Raw genomic sequence first — 18,804 nt, forward strand, 5'->3', positions numbered from 1 at the left:
TGCACAGCTGCCTCTGTCATCACACCAGCCTTTTTATGCAGCTGCAGCATTTTTGCCCGTAACCAAAGCTGAAACCAGACCTACAGTGTCTCAGAGCCCCCTGTCACTGCACCCTCACGTCCTGCGGGACGGAGTTACCCTCACACGTTGACCCCCATTGACCCCTGTCTGTCAGAGGTGCAGAGCCCTGAGTGAGGGAGCTGGGGAGGGCAGCTCCAGTGTCTGAGCTGAGAGGTAACATATTGAGGCCTGGGAGAGGGCAGCAGGAAGATTGGACCACATCTCCTTTCAGGCTTGATCCAAAATAATAACCCATGGATTTGCTTGGTTGGTAGCCATTTTGTGTCTGTTTTTTAAATGTACAATATGAAGCTTCTGCCACTAGGGTTCTCTCAAAACAATAACAAAAGACCTAGGCTGTGTCTGAAATCACTCACCTATCACTATATAGTGCTATGTATTGCACTCTCAATGCATCGTAAAAAATAGAAGTACAACCTGTCACTAACGAAGCAATATCGACCATCATGCATTGCACTCGCGGCGGAGAGACGAAAGGAACGAGGCCAGCAGGAACAACCCGACTGGTCTTATAAATGTAATAGAAGTTTAACATGTTTTTTTAAATTAAGGTCCTCATGCTAAGTGTAAAATAAACATCTAAAATGTACTCTTGGAGTTTCTATCTCCCAGCAGTGGTATTGTTATACGTCATAATCCTCACAATGATGTAATGCCAGGTGTGGAGACAATGCAGTTGTGCCCGAAAGTGTGTTTTTGTTATTTTTCCCCCAATTAGCTAATTTAACTGTACAACCCTCTATATAGAAGTCACTATAGTGAAGTAGGGTATTGTGAGGGATCATGGGCGTTCAAATCATGTTCACAGAAGAGGAGAATTTAAATTTTTATTTGTATTACGCAAAAAAACGACAATAAAGCGACGAGCGACCAATACAAACAGTGGAAGGCTAAAACAGCTAACTGGCTAACTAGCTAGCCGTGTGTTAAATGGAGACAAAACTGAAACTTGCCGTTACCTTGAGTTGTCTAAAGTCAAACATTATAGGAGACATTTTAGATCATGTAAGTACACAAGTCAACAAAAAATATATAACATAGGTGTAGTTAGGAAGCTGTTAGTAGGGGGGCCGAGGGGGCTGCAGGACCCCTTACAGGTGAGGGAATTATATTACAGGGCAAACATTTTACTGAACAAATCAGTGAAACAATTTAGATTTGAATAGTGAGTCTAGTCGTTTCTAGACATTTTAATGAAGAGCGATAGACAATATTGAACCTTGTCTGACCTCATACAACAATTTGACCCTGAAAGACTCTTGACTTTTTTGAGAACAAGCCTCTTTCTTTTAGGTTTGAATTAAAGTTGCCTTGAATTCACTTAATTTGTATAAACACAGAAGCAGACATTTGTTACTTACCTGCACTTAAATTCCAAGCGGATTATATGGAGCCGGCTAAAGACATGGCTTATATGCAAGTGACTGAGAGTCAGCAGTGGTCTGTTACTCTGAGAGCACTGATTCATGCCCTAATGCTCTCCAGCCAGAGAGGAAATAAGTAAACCTACAAAGGACTCAACAGATTTATCCACTAAGCAGACAGGCTTAAAATATAAATGCAGATACAGTAGGAGTCTGTCAGGCTTTATAAAATGCCTCACTCAGGTCCTGGAGGTGACTGCCCGCGACAACAAGTGGGACTAAAAATGGCCTGTGGGTGTACGGAGCCGTTACTCACCTGGAATTTCCGGGGCTTGTTCGGCTGGCACATAACAATCCTCTGGATAGCCAGGTTGATGAAAGCTGATCGGTAAAACTTGATGTCCTGGTGACCCAGCACCACTTTATACAGCTCCAGGCACATCAGGCCTGCCACTGCCGCTGTCGTGGTGGCTATGGCCGGGATGATCCGTCCAGCGATGCGCTTACTCTGTGAAGGAGACGAAGAAGAGGAGTTCACTTTTAACAGGAATCCAAGATCATCATTGTAATCAAATTCCACTTGGATGATATGAGCATATTCTTTTGTTTTCCAGTCGAGTAAGAGTATCTAAGATTTGTGGCTGAACTAATATCGATGTGTGTGTTCAATTTGGTGCAACTTGATTGAATTTGAGGGAACTGTTCTATGCGCTCTACTGTGTGCCATTCTAGTATTATAAAATCAAACATAATCAATTCAAATTCCATTGTGCTCCACTGCTTTTATTTCACAGCAATGATTTAAAATAGTAAACACGTGATCAGGTCATAAGATATATTGCATTGTTATATAGGATCCAACGCCATCAAGTAGCACTATGTAAATAAACCTTATGTTTTGAACTTGGAGGTTAATAAAAATAAAATCAGTTTTGGAAATATATCCTAATAAAAAACATTTACAGTATTTACAGTTACTGATATTGGGTTAAGTGTGTAGGTACAGTCTAATGTATGAACACATTTATGTCAACAGGACTAAAGGGTGAGTCAGGGTAAAGTTATTCCCGAACAAGATGCAGCATGTGGTCTCTGCACCATTACAAAAGGTAACCCTCTTTTGTCTCCCCTCACTCAGCAGCACCCATCCCCCCCCCCACCCTCTGTGTCTGCAGCAGCGGCGGCTGGTACAAGGCCGGGCTCAGGTGTCACCTCCCGGGCGACAGGTAAAGTGCTGTGATTAGTTCTGCTCCCGGAACAATAGGCGAGCGGCCGTTCCTGTGGCTTTGGGGCAGGTGTGTGCAGCACTGACTCAAGACACGACCCTGAGGGAGGGGGGGGAGCAGTCTGCGACATTATTTTTTTTCAAATCCGTACCACCTTCATCTTTCTTTCCTCTTATGTTTTCTATCCCTCAGCGCAAGGTTATTAGATGATGCATGCAGGGAAAATGTTGACCTGGAGGCGATCTGCGGGGGGGATGTCGTAGTTCTCGGCCCTCAGATTAGAAGCTGCCACGATGTAGTCCATGTGGAAGTTACTGTCGTCATCCTGTGCCAGATCAGATGTTAAACACATATCAGTCGTCCGTATTAACAAGGATTGAAACACAGCAACAAAACATACATACAGCTCTGTTATTATTTTCTTTAATTCCAGGTTTGAAACTCCACATTCGGTATTAGCTACATTAGTGCTCGGAGGTCTGACATTCCCTGTGACGTTTGCTCGCTTTGAGCTTTGAAGGCTTTGTTGTTTCATCCGTTAAATCACTCTAATACGTGACTCGGTCACCCCATCAGAATGCGGTGGAAATCAGATTTCTGTTGTGATGGACTTGGCCAGTGAGGTCATGCCTCTTCTGCTGCGGCTGTACAAAGGCAAGGAAGGGGACTGTCACTCAGGGATGGCTTTGGGGATTGTGAGGACGCTCCGAGCCGGCAACCCGATGCCTCTGAATCCCTCCTACACACATTCCATCTATCCACAGCATGACCTGGGCATGTAGGGATAAAAATGAAGAAGAGGACGAGGGGGATCTAATTTTTTATTCAAGACATCCGATATGTACCTGACTTACCTCAAAAGCCTTCATTACTGCTTCACCTGAGTCACTGAATGCTTCACCAGAGCCTTAATCAAGCAGCACTCACTCACCTTTGCAGCTACAGTACCTACATCTTTCCTGTGGCGCTTGCTCTTTGTTGAACCTGGAGCACCCCACACCCTAAAGTAAAGAGCTTTCCATTGGGCCAATATTGCAGCCAAAATGTTTGCATATGAGTGGAGGGTTGTATTGATCTGTAAATCTTTGCTGAGATTTGCAAATGTGTACATTAGTCTGTAAATATGTGATGACATTTTTAAGTGTATTGAGATTCTAAGATGTGTGGACGAATCTGTAAATGCATTCACTGATCTACACGTTTGCAAAACCTAATGAAGTCCAGACAGAGATGGATGAGTTGTTGAGTGAGGTGCAAAAAAAATAAATAGTGACGAGTTGGTCGACAGAAGCACAAAGGACATGTTATAGAGTGAAATCTACCCTGAGGGGTCCGAATGTGTCACTTCAAAGATGTGGTTCGACACAGTTGAGGGGAGAAATTCTCTTTCCACTGCATCTCTCATAAACCAGTGTTATCACAGCTCTCACACTGGCCCATTCAGAGATAAATCGGTTCCATGTGTGTTGGCTGACTGAACTGTTCTTATTACTACTTTTGCAAACAGGATGTACAGTTCCAAAATATACATCTTAGCTCCAGGGTGTTAACACAGTGAACACAGAAGCTCTGTGTTGGGGCACAGCTCAGATTCAGGTCACTGAGGACCCCCCCACAAAAAAGACATACTCTGAAAGCGCCCATAGACTTGAGAGTCGCTCCCTGCTAAGGCTCAGCTGCCACTTGGTCTACGGCATCTGTGGCGTGTGCATTCGAGCTGCCACTACACTCTGGTCCTACCTTCTCAAAGTCGATGAGGGTCATTCGCGAGGCAGATCTTTTCAGAGATGGTGAGGCCAACTTTCCTTTCAACTCATCAAGTCGAGCTTTTTCTGGTGCAAAGAGGCAGAGATAGAAAATAAAAGATGTCCTGGGAGTAGGTGAGGTAATAACAGGAAATAAAAGCGAAGGGTTATAGCTCACCTGCGTCATCACTTTCATTTTCCCTGCTCTCCTGCATCTCAGTGTCAGTGAGATGAATCTTTACGGAGGAGCTGGGAGTGAAAGATGGGACCGGGACAATTTCTAAGATTGTTCTGATAGAGGCTCCATCTCTTGTCCCTTGGATCCCATAGATGTGTCCATAGAGATTTGCTGCTGCCTTCACATACTCCATATGTGTCTCCTGAAACACAGCATCCAAATATAATAATAATCAGCACACCAGTTATTGGCACGGCTAACAGCTAACAGAGACTAAACTTTTCAAAACAATTTGTTATTGTTTTGTAGGGATTTATATGCACATAATTGTTTGTTTGCTTTTTGTTTTTCAATTGTTTGTAACCTTGTGTTATTGATGCACTAATGTACCCAGGTCTCCATTGAAAAAGAGATCTCTATGGGACTTACCTGTTTTAATAAAGGTTTTAAAAAAAGAACAATTTTAAATATATCATGACACCAAAGGGTATTTCACTTACATTAATAAGAATGACAAAACAATGGGTGAACTGGAAACAACTATGAAATAAAAAATATCGGATTAAAATTGACAACGCTACTGAGTCCTTAGAATAATGATATTAAGGTAGTGCATTAAGGCCAATTAACTTCCAGTACAAAAGCTGTAACCAAAGCTAACTTATATACACACACACACACACACGCTAAAAATTGAAAAATAGATAAGCCTAAAAACAATATGCTGCATGAAACAAAAAATACAGATACAAGATAATATGATAATGACAGTTTAGTTTAAGTTGTGGATTTATGTCCAACAATTTGTTCATTCCCAAGAAAATGTTTTATAAATATTTAGCAATTAATACGACCAACATCCCACTTGGTGCAGTATCGAAATCATTCAGTATTTTACTCTTCAGTAGACTTTTCTAAACAAATGAAAACATAGCGCTGCCTTTCAAAAGTGAGATTGTTTAAAAAGATGCGTTGGCAACATTTCACATAGATGGAAAAGCAACAGGAAATTGCGATGGAGATAAAACCGAGACGACAGGAGGTGAAATATAATTCAGAGTGAAGAGATGAGGTCTTTCTCCCTCCTATTAGTGCAACGTAGGCCTCTGAATTACAGGATGGACAATTTGATATAAGACAATTACCCCCTTTGTTAGTTCAGGTAGTTAGAATTGTTTACTATCTGCCTTTTATTGTCCATACACAAGTTACGTTGCGTTCACAGCTCAGATAAGAATCCAGTTTATGGTCAGAGTGAGGAAGAGCCTCTATCAGAGCAGATAAAGAAGGAATGTGAGTGATCATCACTGAAAACTGTGGCTTTTTTCAGTGCCTCCTGTTTGGGTTGAGGAACTGAACAGGAAACTACTCACGTTGCTCGGGTCAAAGGTCAGCGGATGAGGGCATCTCTTCGAACCAGACCAGAAGGGGAGTCCAGTACTGGTCATCTAAAGAGAAGCAGGAGAAAACACCTTTATCCCAATGATCAGTAGCTGAAAAAGGCTGTTAACATAAATTCAGATAACGATATTAGAGAGTGAAAAGTTTTCTGATAACGACGTACCAACTGATAAATACCGAAAAGCCTTCAGAGAAAGAAATCTTAACTTTATTATAACTAACTATATGTAAGATTAAACACAAAAACACAAATATGTACTTTTTATATAAACATGAATGCACACTCTTTATGCCATTTTTATTCTGCCAGATACTGATATGTCTGTGAAAGAGTTTTATTTTATTTTTTTTGGAGGTCGGGCTCTTGACAGGAGTGACACAGTCATCTCACATAATGCATGGCGAGCACAGTATGTCAATACATTTCCTGACAAAACATCCTCCCTGTCTTTAGTTTTCTGGCAGAGCAGGAGGTCAGTAAATCTTCCCAGAGAACAGCCAGACTAATATTGTTATCACTCGTGTGTTGACTACACAATTTGTGAGTCCGATAACAACAAAGGGCCTGGGAGCTTTGATGTTGCCAAATGGCCCAAAAGCTGGGAAAGAGAGAGTCTCCTGGTGGTGCTGCTGGTGGCACTTTTCACTGTAGGGGTGTTTTCTATTGCAGCCAAAAGGCAACAACATTCTCCTTTTAACAAGCACAGCCTCAGATGGCCTACAGGCAAAACAGGAGCCAACAATGCTTTGTCCTTCAAAAGGCTGATTGGGAGTTTAAAGTCTATGGATAGAGGGTTTCATACACTGCACCAGGGCAGGGTCTAGACAGGCATGTATGAGGGGGCAGCCACAAATCTTGAGGGGGCATTGTGCTTTATTATATTATTATTATTATAAATTGGGATTTAGTTTGAGGGGGCACAACATTTATTTGAGGGTGCCAGGCCCCCTCTTGCTCCTGCCTAGACCCGGCCCTGCACTGCACATATTATAAAGACCTTTGAGGCAACTCTATGATTTGTGATTTGTTTGATGCAAGTATATCTAATAGTCGATAAGATGACAAAACAATACAATCTCAACTAATGATGATCCTGTATTGTATCTTGGACAAGTTTATGAATCAGAAAACCACAAAAAAACATCACTTGCTTTGAATCATCAAACAGTGAAAAAATACTGACATCAATTCACTTATTCATAAGTTGTAATCCATTTATTTTAGTTTCTTCTAAAATCAAATCTTGATAATTATACGATTGTAATTAATCAGCTGGAAAATAAATACAGCATGTACTTGTCTCAATTGTCAATATGAGGCCTCTACACCAATAACTGAATACACTTAAGATGCATAGTTCAACATTGTTCCAAATGTCTCGTTTCAAATAAAGCCACGTGTCAAAGTTTAAACACAGATGCAGAACCACGGTGACTTGACATAACGGCCACTGAAGTCGCCGTGTGTCATGCCTGTGTGCCAGTATCCGTCAGGTGTGTGTGTAACCGTTAACTGACATTAGCTGCCTTATCTTAGTTCCTCAGAGAGTCTGTGGTCAAAACTGACTTTCTAGGAGCACAATGTAATCACAATTGTCTGATAGGTAACCAGGTCAAAGAGAACTATGAAAAGAGAGAAACTAAAAGTTGGAACCGTAAAATTTCTGAGAGTTATTCTATGGTGTTTTGAGATAATATCATTTTACTGTTGAAAGACAGTTTTACAGGGAAGTGAGTTTCCTACTGTTTGTATTTCAGTCAGGGAGATCTGTTAAACCCTGTAGGGACATATATGTATAGTGAGGGTAGGGTCCTGTTTCTGGACTGAGGCTGGGGGCTAGTGAGGGTCTGTTTAGGTTACTACTGAGCCGCACCCCCCAACCCCCAGATGTGACAGCAACATGTGACATCACTCTGTCTGCATGCTTCGCCAGATCACAATCCCTCAGAGCTGCTGCAGAGATATTTATCAGCAATGGCCTTTCAGTAGTTCAGATTTCAAGCAAAAAGACAAAAGTCAGCCTGACTGAGCCTGGAGAAAAATGATGCTTTACTGCATCAGCAAATGGAAGGGAACTAAATGTGTATGACAGTAGAGAGTACAGTGTTTTAGGGCATTTTCAATTGAGATTGGGATTTCCAGAATAAAGTTGTAACATTACAAGAATAAAGTTACAATTTCCAAGAGAAAGGTCATCATATTAAGAGAAGAAAGCTATATCTTAATGAGAAAATAGGTTGTAATATTACGAGAGAAAAGTTATAATCTAATAATAAATGTCATAATTTCAAAAGAATAGAAGAAGTTGTAAAATTTTAATATAACGGGAGTATAGTTGTAATTAAAGAGAAATAAGTCACAATATGAAAAGATTCAAGTTGTGGCAATATTTCAAACAATATTACGATCACTCAGAATCTCTTTGCACTTTTGTGCTGCACTGCAGTATTTAACATGACCTATTACACAGACACACACTCACAACAGTGCCCTCTTGTGTCCATAAACATAAATTACAACCTTAGTCAGTGACATTTTCCTCTTGTGTGATTTTTTTTTTACCTGTTCGGCAGGAAAACAGTGCAGGAGCTGTTTGATGTCGTTGTTATACAGAGTCTCCCATCTGCAACGTGCCCAGCTCACACAGTCCTCCCAGTTTGTTGGACGCTTTCCTCCAGTTCTCATGTCCTCCAGGCTGCACCACACCCCCCCAAGAACCTCCAAGGCCTCAGCGTCTCCATGGCCAAGAGTCCGCTCTACAAAGCCCGGATCACTGCAAGAAACAGTGCAGCAATTCCTTATGGATTATTAACATAGTATCAAGACAGTTATAATCATTGTGAAGAAAGACAAGACATGACAAGTTTAATATTCTGTCTAGTTGTTGATGTCTCACTAGTTGAACCGAAGGGGGAGGAACATTTGACCTGGAGAAGTGAAAATTGGGAAAATCCTAATGGAAAAATATAATGTTCAGTCAAAAGACCCATAGAAGAATGACTAAACAGGTTTTTTGTAAAATAGGGTGTAGTCTTGATCGTGACTCAGACGGAATTCCTTTAGAGTTTCGGCTTTGGACTCATAGAGGAAATGAGGTGTGTTGAATTTGCAGTGTGCTGGTCAGTCTATACCCACAAGCTGGGACAGCTCACCATACAGTGTTAAAAAAATAAATTAAGAATGGGGATCTGTCTCCTCTGCACATAGTTACACCCAGACAGGTCTAAACAGGAACATTTAGAGCCACAGTTCTGCAAAGAGGTGCACGAGTGGAAGGGAAACACAAAACACGACTGTTCCTTTCCACAACCTCATTAACTATGACTTAAAATGTGCTGGACTGCAACAGGTAGCTGACCTGCCCCATGGAAACGTCCGAATGCATGTTTTTTCCATGACTGCACGACAGAATACTGCAATAATGAGGCCTCTGAGGAAAGTTTTTTTTTTTTTTGAGAATTCCTAACCACATGATAGACATTTAAATTTCCCAATATCAGTGTAATGTAAGTAACTTCATTGGCTTTGTGAAACTATCGAGCAATCTTCCCCAGTCACATTTTTTTTTGCTTCTCTACAGAAACACCAGAAAGTGTAAGTACTTCACAATGAGGGGAGATTATAACAGAGCTCCCCAAAACAAACAGACACATGGCTGGATTAGGAACGGCTCCGAGACTCACAGCTCAGACACAGTGTGAGACTGGAAGCTCAGATCTGTCACTGACGAGCTGTTACATTATAATTAGGTTAATGCTTTATGATAAAAATCCATTTATCAGTTTTCCATTCACCAGAGGTTTCTTAATCAGAAAGGCTTTGCTTAGCTGAAAGGCTCAATCCCCTATTTGGAGAGAATAGTGTCAGAGCTGCTGTGGGAGATACTTTACAGAGTCGAGCCCTGGCAGTTCAGACTGTTTATGTCATTTTTCACTGGAGGTTTACTTGTGAAAGCTGACCGCACGTTTTCCTGTTTATAAAACTAAAATAATGAGCTCCAAGCACTTCATTAGCCCTGGAATGCTTTGTAAGAGAGCGGAAAAGCCTTGTAAACTCAGCAACCAGTGGTCGTTATAGACAGCAGATTGGCGTGTGCAGTTTTTCACATGTGCTGCTGGAGGCAACGTTTGTTGTGGAAAACGTTAAAAATCCCATGAGGACGCGTCAAGTCTTACCTCAGGAAGAGATTCACATTTCCAGGTGTTTGCTTGAACAATCCTTCAAACTGGTCCCTGGCCCACTGAAGGAATTACACAGCAAAGTTAGTGTAAAGAAATTGAAAAAAAAATGCATGTTACTATAGTTATTACGATCGGTCAGATGGATACACATCACACTTTATAATAATAATAACAACAGACTGTGTCACAAGATAACCTGTGATAAAACTTAGATAGTTTGTAATTTTCTGACAGGTCTCGAATCAATTCTGATTATTCTTTAGCTACACTAGCTGACTGTTTACATGCCAACGTTGTTAAGTTGGTCAGTTGGGCCATTACTTAACTGTCTGATCTATTTCCATTTAACATTCATGGCAGGGGCGGATCCAGGACCTGGTCCGGGGGGGCCCTGGCTCCAGGTCGTCACTAAAGCTGCTTTCACACATGCACTGAACTTCCCTCGTCTTTCTCCGGAGGACGTGCATGTGTGAACGCAAATGTCCACCTGAATGGTGGAAGGACTTAAATGTGCACCTTATTGAATAAAGAACTGTGCATGAGTGTTGGACATATAATTGACCCCTCTGTGTAAATTATGGACCCTTAAAGGCCCCCTGATTTATTAAAATCCTAGATCTGCCACTGATTAATTTTATCCAGAGGGTGAAGCCTCTGATTTGCTGACATTTACTCCAGTGCCACCTCAGGTCTGACATTTGTTTAAAGTCAAGTATCTTCAAAACTACTGAATGGATATGTACAGCCAACCTGAAGAGTGTGCTCGATGCGGTGAGGGAAGTTCTTGAGCGTGCAGAGTGGGATGGCACCATCAGAACTGGACTCGGCAGGTCCAAAAGACTTTGTCAGGTGAGGCACCACCACCTGAGTATTACCTGCGCTTCCCTGAGTTCCTCCCTCCAGTAACGGCTTCTGATGTTGAACGCAGCGTCCGTCAAGATAGACCCCTGGGGAGCAGAGGGATGTCAGTGTTACCAGTCCAACATGTATTTCTAAAATGAATAGTGAATAATGGAGACAGGGTAAAAGTTCCTCACTGGCTTCCCAGTTATCGAGGGCTGCAGCCACTCCGTTGAGACCCATGAAGAAGTCGTACCCATAGACCTCTTCACTGTCAGCGTCCAGGCGATTCTGATGAGCTGTGATTCTCATCCGCGGGTTTATCTCTCGCACTGCCTTGGCTGCAACCTCCGATTTTGGTTTCTGGTTGGGAGATAATGTATGTGAGCAACGTAGGTGAGATCAGAGCAAAATGTTGCTTGTAAATAAATATCTATATTTCTGTGAAACATTTCCAAGGAATCTGCAAAATCAAACAGACAAGACGTTAATAACTCATATAGTATCTTTCTTATGTCTTGCTCCTCTTTTTTGATATAAAAGCAGAATCAGCCAATTTCCAGTCAGAATTTAAGAGAGTTCCATTAGTTGTTCAGACAATGGTAGACATGAGAGATCAGCTACCTGATATACTCCTGAAATAAACAAATATACAAAACAAAGTAACAAGAAATTATGGAAACATGGCAGCTGCTTTGTTGGACACACGTTACTTGAATAACAGGACTCCCAGTCTGTCCCACCAGTAGAAACTCTGACATTTCCCCTTAACCAGATCCAACAAAAGCCACTGAGCTTTGATGGATTCCTCAGGACATGGAGGAGACTGTGACGCATTGAAACTGGGAGTTTTCTCACCCCAATATCCTCGGACCTGAACAGGAACTGGCGATTCAAGTTGGATCTTTCTATGAAGTCCATGTCCGTTACGGTGATTTGGCCTTTTTCTCCTGCGCCGAGCCCCATGAGGGCAAAGTTTTTGAGGAGCTCACAGCCAATAGCACCAGCTCCGACCTGGGAATGAGACAAGATAGAGGGAGGATCAAAATAAAAGTATTATTGGTCAGATAATAACAGTTTTGAGTCTCTTCTCTCTACAGTCACCAAGTGTTAACTGTTGGATTTCTCCATAATAATGTAATGCACTCACCTTAGTGTGTAAAATGTAGGAGATAATGTATATTGTAATTTGGGGCTATACAAAATAAAATGAGTTTAAATTAATTGGATTGTGCAAATGAATCTCACCAAATGTTACCACTTGTTGAAAATACTTAGAAATTAATGTAGTCCTGTTAATGACTTGTTTTCTCTGCCTGATGCTTAGTGTGGCGTTTTTACAGTGGTAAACACACACACACACACACACAAACACACACACACACACACACACACACACACACACACACACACACACACACACACACACACACATACACACAGGCAGTAAACAACAGTACAGATAACAGTGTGAGAGGAAACAGGGAAAGGACTCTGCACTGTTGCTCGGCCCCTGCACACCCAGAGGTCAACGCTGGCAGGAAGTGCCACCTGAATCACAGCCGTTTCCTGCATCTACCAACATTAACACCAGACAAGATCAAAAGCATACACAGCTGGAGACCCCTGATTTACAGCACAGAGAGACAGCGCCCCCTGATGGATGACTCTGACCACCGGGCCTCACCAGGAAATACTTCTGCCTCTCAAGCTTCTCCTGGTACGCCGACCCAAACACAGCAATCTGCCCATCGTACCGTGTGCCTTTCTGTTGGAGACAAACACAAGAGGAGTTTGATTAAATGCGAATCTGCCTCCGGTCGATCTGACTGACTGCTCCTGTTTCCCACATGTGTAACGTTGAATTTCAGGAATCTCTTTACGTACTGCGGAAAAGAAGCTCTCTGCCGGTTGACTCTCCTCTTGAGGGAGGCACTCCAGTGCATCAAAATATAGCCACTGCTGAAGAGGCATGAATTTCCCGCTACATGCCTACAGGTAAGTTACAGCGAGTGCACAGAGCAAAGCACAATAAGCCACTTTGTACACACCTCCAACACACAGTATCTCATATGTAGTGTGAACAGGCTTCATCAGAACCCAAAAGACAAAACTATGTTACATGCATTGACCTTTGACCTCACCTTAATGACTTCCTGTGCAGCGAGGCCTCCAATGAAAGCGCTGAGAGGGGCCAGGTCACCCCGGGCTGTGTAGGACAGGTTTCGCACAGCAGCTTCATCCAGCTGTTCCAGCTGTGCCACTTCGTTCAGCTCTCTCACCATGGCAACCAGGACATCTGCATCTGACTATACAGGGTTGAGCCACAACAACTGAGTCAAAATAATATGGTGAAGATTCTGTCAATTTTACAGATTTTATTTCAACTCAACAAACAAATTGTTACATCCGCCAAGGAGTTCATGCTTTCACGCATGTCTGTTAGTTTCTTGATTATATATTAGATTACCCCAAAACTACTTATTGGATTACCATAAAACTAGGTGGAAGGATTTTTTATGGGTCAGGAAACAACCCATTAAATGTTGGTGCAGTTCTCAGGGCGGGGGGGGTCCAAGATATATTGTCCTTTAACATTGTAAGCTAGGGCGGTTTTCAACATCTTTCTAAGAGGAAAAACAAATCCATGGGTCTTGATGAAAGAAATCAGGCATGTTAAGGACCTTGATATCTATAAGTGTGTGAAATTTGATTGATTTTGGGGAAAGTTGATTTTAACTAATAATGCAACTTTTTTTGTAAACTTAGTCGAACATTGTTGATCCTTCACTGACCTGAGACCGAGTACGAGGCAGACATTTTTCTTTCTTCACGAAGCTGTGGAGAGCTTGGAAAGCCAAGTGCAGGGTATTATGCCTGTCGACTTTTCCGTAGTCATTTATGTTCAGGAGTTTAAAATCCAAGAGAGCCTCACTCAGTGGTTTCTGAAATTAATTTTGGAGAGTTTTTATTGAGTGTCAAGTCAACACTGTCTTTCCAAATGAGGACTCAAGACAGTTCAGACTAAATGTTGATACTTACAAAATGTAACATGCAGTGCTGTTTAATCTCAGTCACTACTCCACCCCGTTCATATTCAGAAAAGGCTGAAGTGTCACCAATGCTGAAGGAGTCAGACCCTGTTGATGAAGACAACGTAAACCGTCTTCAGCCAACAGTGCGATAAATCATTTAAATTCTCCTGGGATGGTCACAGGAGAGGTTTAAAATGTTGAATGTCATGTTTGAGACTTGAGCGTGGCTCGTGACTGTGTGTTGCAAGCAGAGGAAAGAAACTGCAGATGGAAAAAAGAGAAGTGCTGATAAAATGACTAACCTTGGACTGTGATCTCCACTGGGCGGTTGCTGTTGAGCTCCGTCATGCCTTGGACTTCTGAGAAATAAACTTTAGTGCCAGTTTCAAATTTGTGTTTTTCATCTGTGCAGACCACTCCAGGATTATTCTAAAATAAAAACAGCATTTATAACCATACATTTACATTTACAAATATACTAATTTACAACACCTTAGAAAAAAGTTAGGAATCATTTAAATTCCAGGTCAGAGACAGGTGTTCAGACCTGGTGTTAACATCCGTCTTGAGTGACGTGGTCAGTACTGAGTACAGGTTCGAACCCGTAAATTAACTTATTTGTAGCCAACGCCGCTAAATTAACACAGATCACCACATAATGAACAATACTTTTCTTACATCCTCGTTCATTCAGCCCCCTCTTGACACCTTTCTCTCTCTACCTCTCTCATGCCGACACACACACACACACACAAACACACAGTGATAATCGACACATGTGTAAACTCAAACTGGGTTGAAAACAACATGATTAGTTCTTCGCAAACAGAAATGACATGCGTGTTTATTTGCATATAGAGTGGAGAAGTGAGATCCAATCACGAGAGGTCACAGAGGACACGTTCAGGCTGTGTGAACAGAGGTACGGAACACGGTCCACTTGTGATTGGATCTCTCGGGACCGATGTAAATACCAGATCTGAACAGGGCCTCGAAATATACTTTCATTATCCAGATGAAAGACTTTACCTTGGAGACGCTCTGTATCATTGCGGATTCAGGCATCGCTCCATTCTGGTCCAAGACCTCAAACTCCTCCCCGAAGTCACAGAATAGCTGCCTGCATATAAAACCACGAGATTTTTACTTCCTTTTCCCCTGTGCATCCAATCAACGATTGACAGTTTGTCCTGAACACTTACCCACACAGTCCTTTGGTGTCTACCACGATGAACTTTACTCCACTGGAATGGCAGAGCTCGCCAAGGCGTTTCTGAGCATCCAGTGAGGAGTCAGTGAGGACCACCACCTGAAACACAACAGACTCTCTCCACTCAGTGTGTTGTGGTGGTTGTATGTTACCTGAATGTTTGGCCTCCACTGTCCAAATTGGTGGACGTGCACAGTTTGTTTTTTTTGGATGGAAAATCATATCAGAAATTGATAACACAACAAAGGATCATATTTAGGGTTCCAACATGATGCACCATTTCGTCAAGTACCTGAAACTGTAGAAGCAGCTCCTCATCCAGCGGTGCAGTGTGGGCTGACACGTGCACTTGGGGGTTTAGGGCTGAAAGCTGTTTGAGGGAACACGTGGCTCGGTTCTGACCAAGATCGGACTCCCTCAGGAAGAACTGGTGGGAAAATAAATCATTGACATGGTATAAATCTTCCACCTTTAATCTTGTCAACAGCTGTTTCCATGAATGAAGCATCAAACTCCCAATTACAAGTTGTGTGATAGATCACTTTTTTACAAAATTTACTTAATTTCCTTTTAAGGAATTATTCACAAATACCACTAAACTCCATGCATATCTGTCTCACATGTAAAACTAGGTTATAAGCATTTATGATGGGCAATATAGTACATTTATACAACTATTTTATTACTTATGTAGCATCTGAAGTAAGACTGAAACATTGAGGTAGTATTGTTAAGCAATAAAGTGATATTATTGTTGTCATAAAGTCATCCTGAATCCGACAGCATTTTAAACAGACAAGCAAATAATATAAAACATTTGGAAAAATAAAATCCTCTCATTGATGACATCATCATGACATGACACTAAACGTATTTTTTTCATTACAACAACCAGTCTGACAGCTTAAATATGATATGACTGTTCCTGGTCTCTCTCTTTCCCTGCCTATCTCCCTCCTCCTCTCTCTCTCTCTTCTCTCTCCTCTCCCCCCCATTTCTCTCCTCTCACCCCAACCGGTCGAGGCAGATTGTTGAAGGAACTGACGGGTTCCTCTAGTATAACAAGGTGTGGACATAACTGGTCTATGTTAAGTGCCTTGCGTTCATATATGTTGTGATTTAACAGATCCCAGGGCCTGTACCTGGGAGGACAGGTCTGTCCACTCGGTGTCTCCCTCGTCCTGGACAGTGACAGACTTCACTCCGGCCAGAATCACGTTTTTGGCCACTTCCACTCCCAGTCCCCTCATGCCTGCTATGAGGACGTTGGTTGTGGCCATCTTCTGCATGGCTTCATGACCCAGAACATACCTGTGCGGGTGACAGAGACAGTGCATGTGTGTGGGCCACACAGGTCAACACAAGGATTAGTCTGTGGTACTTACAGCTGCCTGGAGTAGAATCCCTCATCGATTTCCCTGACTCCTGACATGTTGTTGTACTTGAAGTACTTGAGGCTCCAGTATGACCTGTGCAGTCTGAAGTGAAATGCAAGCTGAAGGCTACCGACAGTACTGACCAAGTGCAACCGAACACAACAGGAACAGAAACATACTGACCGGTTTCAATCAAATAGGATTTCACTTTCGTTTCTCTCGATTCTTTGAAAAGGTTGGTCTCTGCGCCAAAATGCAGTTTCTGGATCGGCCACCAGAGGGAGACTCGGGATTGTGCAGGCAGCAAGTTGTGACCTCAGCCCTGTTTTTAAAATGGGCCGGTTAGAAATTTGAACTGGAAGATTTTTAATCTTAGAAGAATTGATTTGCTCAATGGGCAAAATCTAGATTTCACAGCACAGTGAATATATACATAAATCTGCCGTATATTCTGCTTATTGTTCCCTTAATTGGATGTTGCAGTGTGAAATTCCTCATGTGCAGTTTGACAGAAGAAGATTTTTCTCACATTAATCTGCTGGAAGGCTTTAGTTTCTCAGTATTTACCTTAAATTGGAGTTTCTGACAAATGTATGATCATGTATCATGCAATTTATGAAAAAATATTATTGGTTCTCTCCTGACCCATACCACATCCTTCCACCAGGTTTCATGGTAATCTGTCCAGTGGTTTTTTTTGTTGTCTTACTAACAAACATACAAACAAACAAACAAACAAACAGGGAGGAAGACATAACCCTCTTGGTGGAGGTATGAATATTTGAATATCTCACAAAGCATGCCTGGAAGGGATCCTTAACATTTCCATGGTGACAATAACAAAGATACACCTTGGTGTTGCTTCATGTGTAAGTCATTGTTAGATTTCAGTCTGGTGAAGAGTCAAGGCCGACCCCATTCAGGCCGACGCGTGCCTGCTGCTGTTTTAGTGAGCAGAAGTGATTCATCATTAGTAATCAAGTGGAGGCAGTGAGATCTGTGCTGCGCGGATGTGGAAGAGACTAATTCAGGGGCTAAACAGGAAGCTGCACTCAGAATTATGTTATGATTTGTAATCTCCCTGTTCTAATCAGGTATCCTGTCAACCTCTGCCGGCACAAAACAAGGTGTATTTGGGCCTGAATGATTTTGTTCTACAAAAATAATTCCTTGCACGACATCATGCTGAATACTGTACAACTCAAAATAAAACAGAAATATTTTTAACTCACTGTATATGCACACTTCAACACTTGTTACTGCAACTCCGTCATGCAATACAGTTACACAACGTTTTAAATACTAACTAACAATTTTCTAGCCAATCATTGATTGCGATTGAGTGACTTAAATATAGAAGACAATCATTTACCCATATGAGAATTTAGTTATACTGTGTGTATAATCATTATGGCAATAATTACAATCGATAAATCCATAACTATGAAGTATAACTAATCATTACTGAAGCAGTTTATATGCAAACGTGTAACAAACCAATGTATGGCAGTGTATTTCAAAATCTGCAGTGGGAGTTAAATCTCAGTCCTTTCTCTGGAGAGTCTCAGAGTGTCCTGGTGTACCAGCTGCAGTGAAGTGATGCGTGTTACTTGTTCCCTGCCTCATGAGTCAGGTATGTGATTTACACAGGGACAGAGAGAAACACGGGATGTCATGTCCTCAACACACTTTGTTTGTTCAGTCATTCGGCCTGAATCCATCATGTCCTTATCCAGCTCCAATCAAAATAGCTCTCTCCTGTAGTTTCAGGTCTTCTGCAGAACTTGTCCAACTCTGTCTCTCTACCTTCTGGACCTATTATGCTTCATTTTGCCAGTGATGATTGTATGGGGATAAAAAGGCTAATTTATTGTAAGGTTCAGTTTGTCAGTATGCAGAAGGGTTCGACTAAAGAATGTCATTAGTTGTTATCTTTATTATATTTAAAGGACACATAGCAGAGGTTGTTCTGCTGGCAGAGTGAACACATTCCTCTCATAGCTTCCTTGTTGAAGTTGGCTATATTTGAAGACTAACTTCAGTTCTCATGTGAATGCAATGCAGCTCTGGCAGAAATCCCAAAGGCGCAGGAAGAAGGAAGGAAGGAACAGATTGTGTGTTTTTTTTAAAGGTTTTTCCACAGACTCTGAACCTGTGATGTCGGAT

General features: G+C 41.8%; 1 protein-coding gene across 1 annotated transcript in view; it reads right to left on the reverse strand.

Moving 5' to 3' along the window:
• uba7 (ubiquitin-like modifier activating enzyme 7) overlaps positions 1-16,810 on the reverse strand; it is a 33,747-nt gene extending 16,937 nt beyond the window's left edge. The window contains exons 1-21 of the mRNA XM_061070470.1: positions 16,648-16,810; positions 16,405-16,573; positions 15,555-15,689; positions 15,255-15,361; positions 15,082-15,172; positions 14,355-14,481; positions 14,060-14,157; positions 13,813-13,962; positions 13,162-13,326; positions 12,905-13,009; positions 12,705-12,785; positions 11,876-12,031; positions 11,215-11,380; positions 10,928-11,124; positions 10,172-10,236; positions 8,559-8,769; positions 5,968-6,042; positions 4,595-4,796; positions 4,412-4,503; positions 2,904-2,996; positions 1,762-1,953 (exon numbers count right to left, since the gene is read on the reverse strand). Coding sequence (XP_060926453.1) covers positions 1,762-1,953; positions 2,904-2,996; positions 4,412-4,503; positions 4,595-4,796; positions 5,968-6,042; positions 8,559-8,769; positions 10,172-10,236; positions 10,928-11,124; positions 11,215-11,380; positions 11,876-12,031; positions 12,705-12,785; positions 12,905-13,009; positions 13,162-13,326; positions 13,813-13,962; positions 14,060-14,157; positions 14,355-14,481; positions 15,082-15,172; positions 15,255-15,361; positions 15,555-15,689; positions 16,405-16,573; positions 16,648-16,694 — 2,724 coding nt within the window. The 5' untranslated portion in view covers positions 16,695-16,810. The remainder of the gene's footprint in view (positions 1-1,761; positions 1,954-2,903; positions 2,997-4,411; positions 4,504-4,594; positions 4,797-5,967; positions 6,043-8,558; positions 8,770-10,171; positions 10,237-10,927; positions 11,125-11,214; positions 11,381-11,875; positions 12,032-12,704; positions 12,786-12,904; positions 13,010-13,161; positions 13,327-13,812; positions 13,963-14,059; positions 14,158-14,354; positions 14,482-15,081; positions 15,173-15,254; positions 15,362-15,554; positions 15,690-16,404; positions 16,574-16,647) is intronic.
• Positions 16,811-18,804: the final 1,994 nt, after the last annotated feature.

This window comes from Limanda limanda, chromosome 4, assembly GCF_963576545.1.
Source record: "Limanda limanda chromosome 4, fLimLim1.1, whole genome shotgun sequence".
NCBI lineage: Eukaryota > Metazoa > Chordata > Actinopteri > Pleuronectiformes > Pleuronectidae > Limanda > Limanda limanda.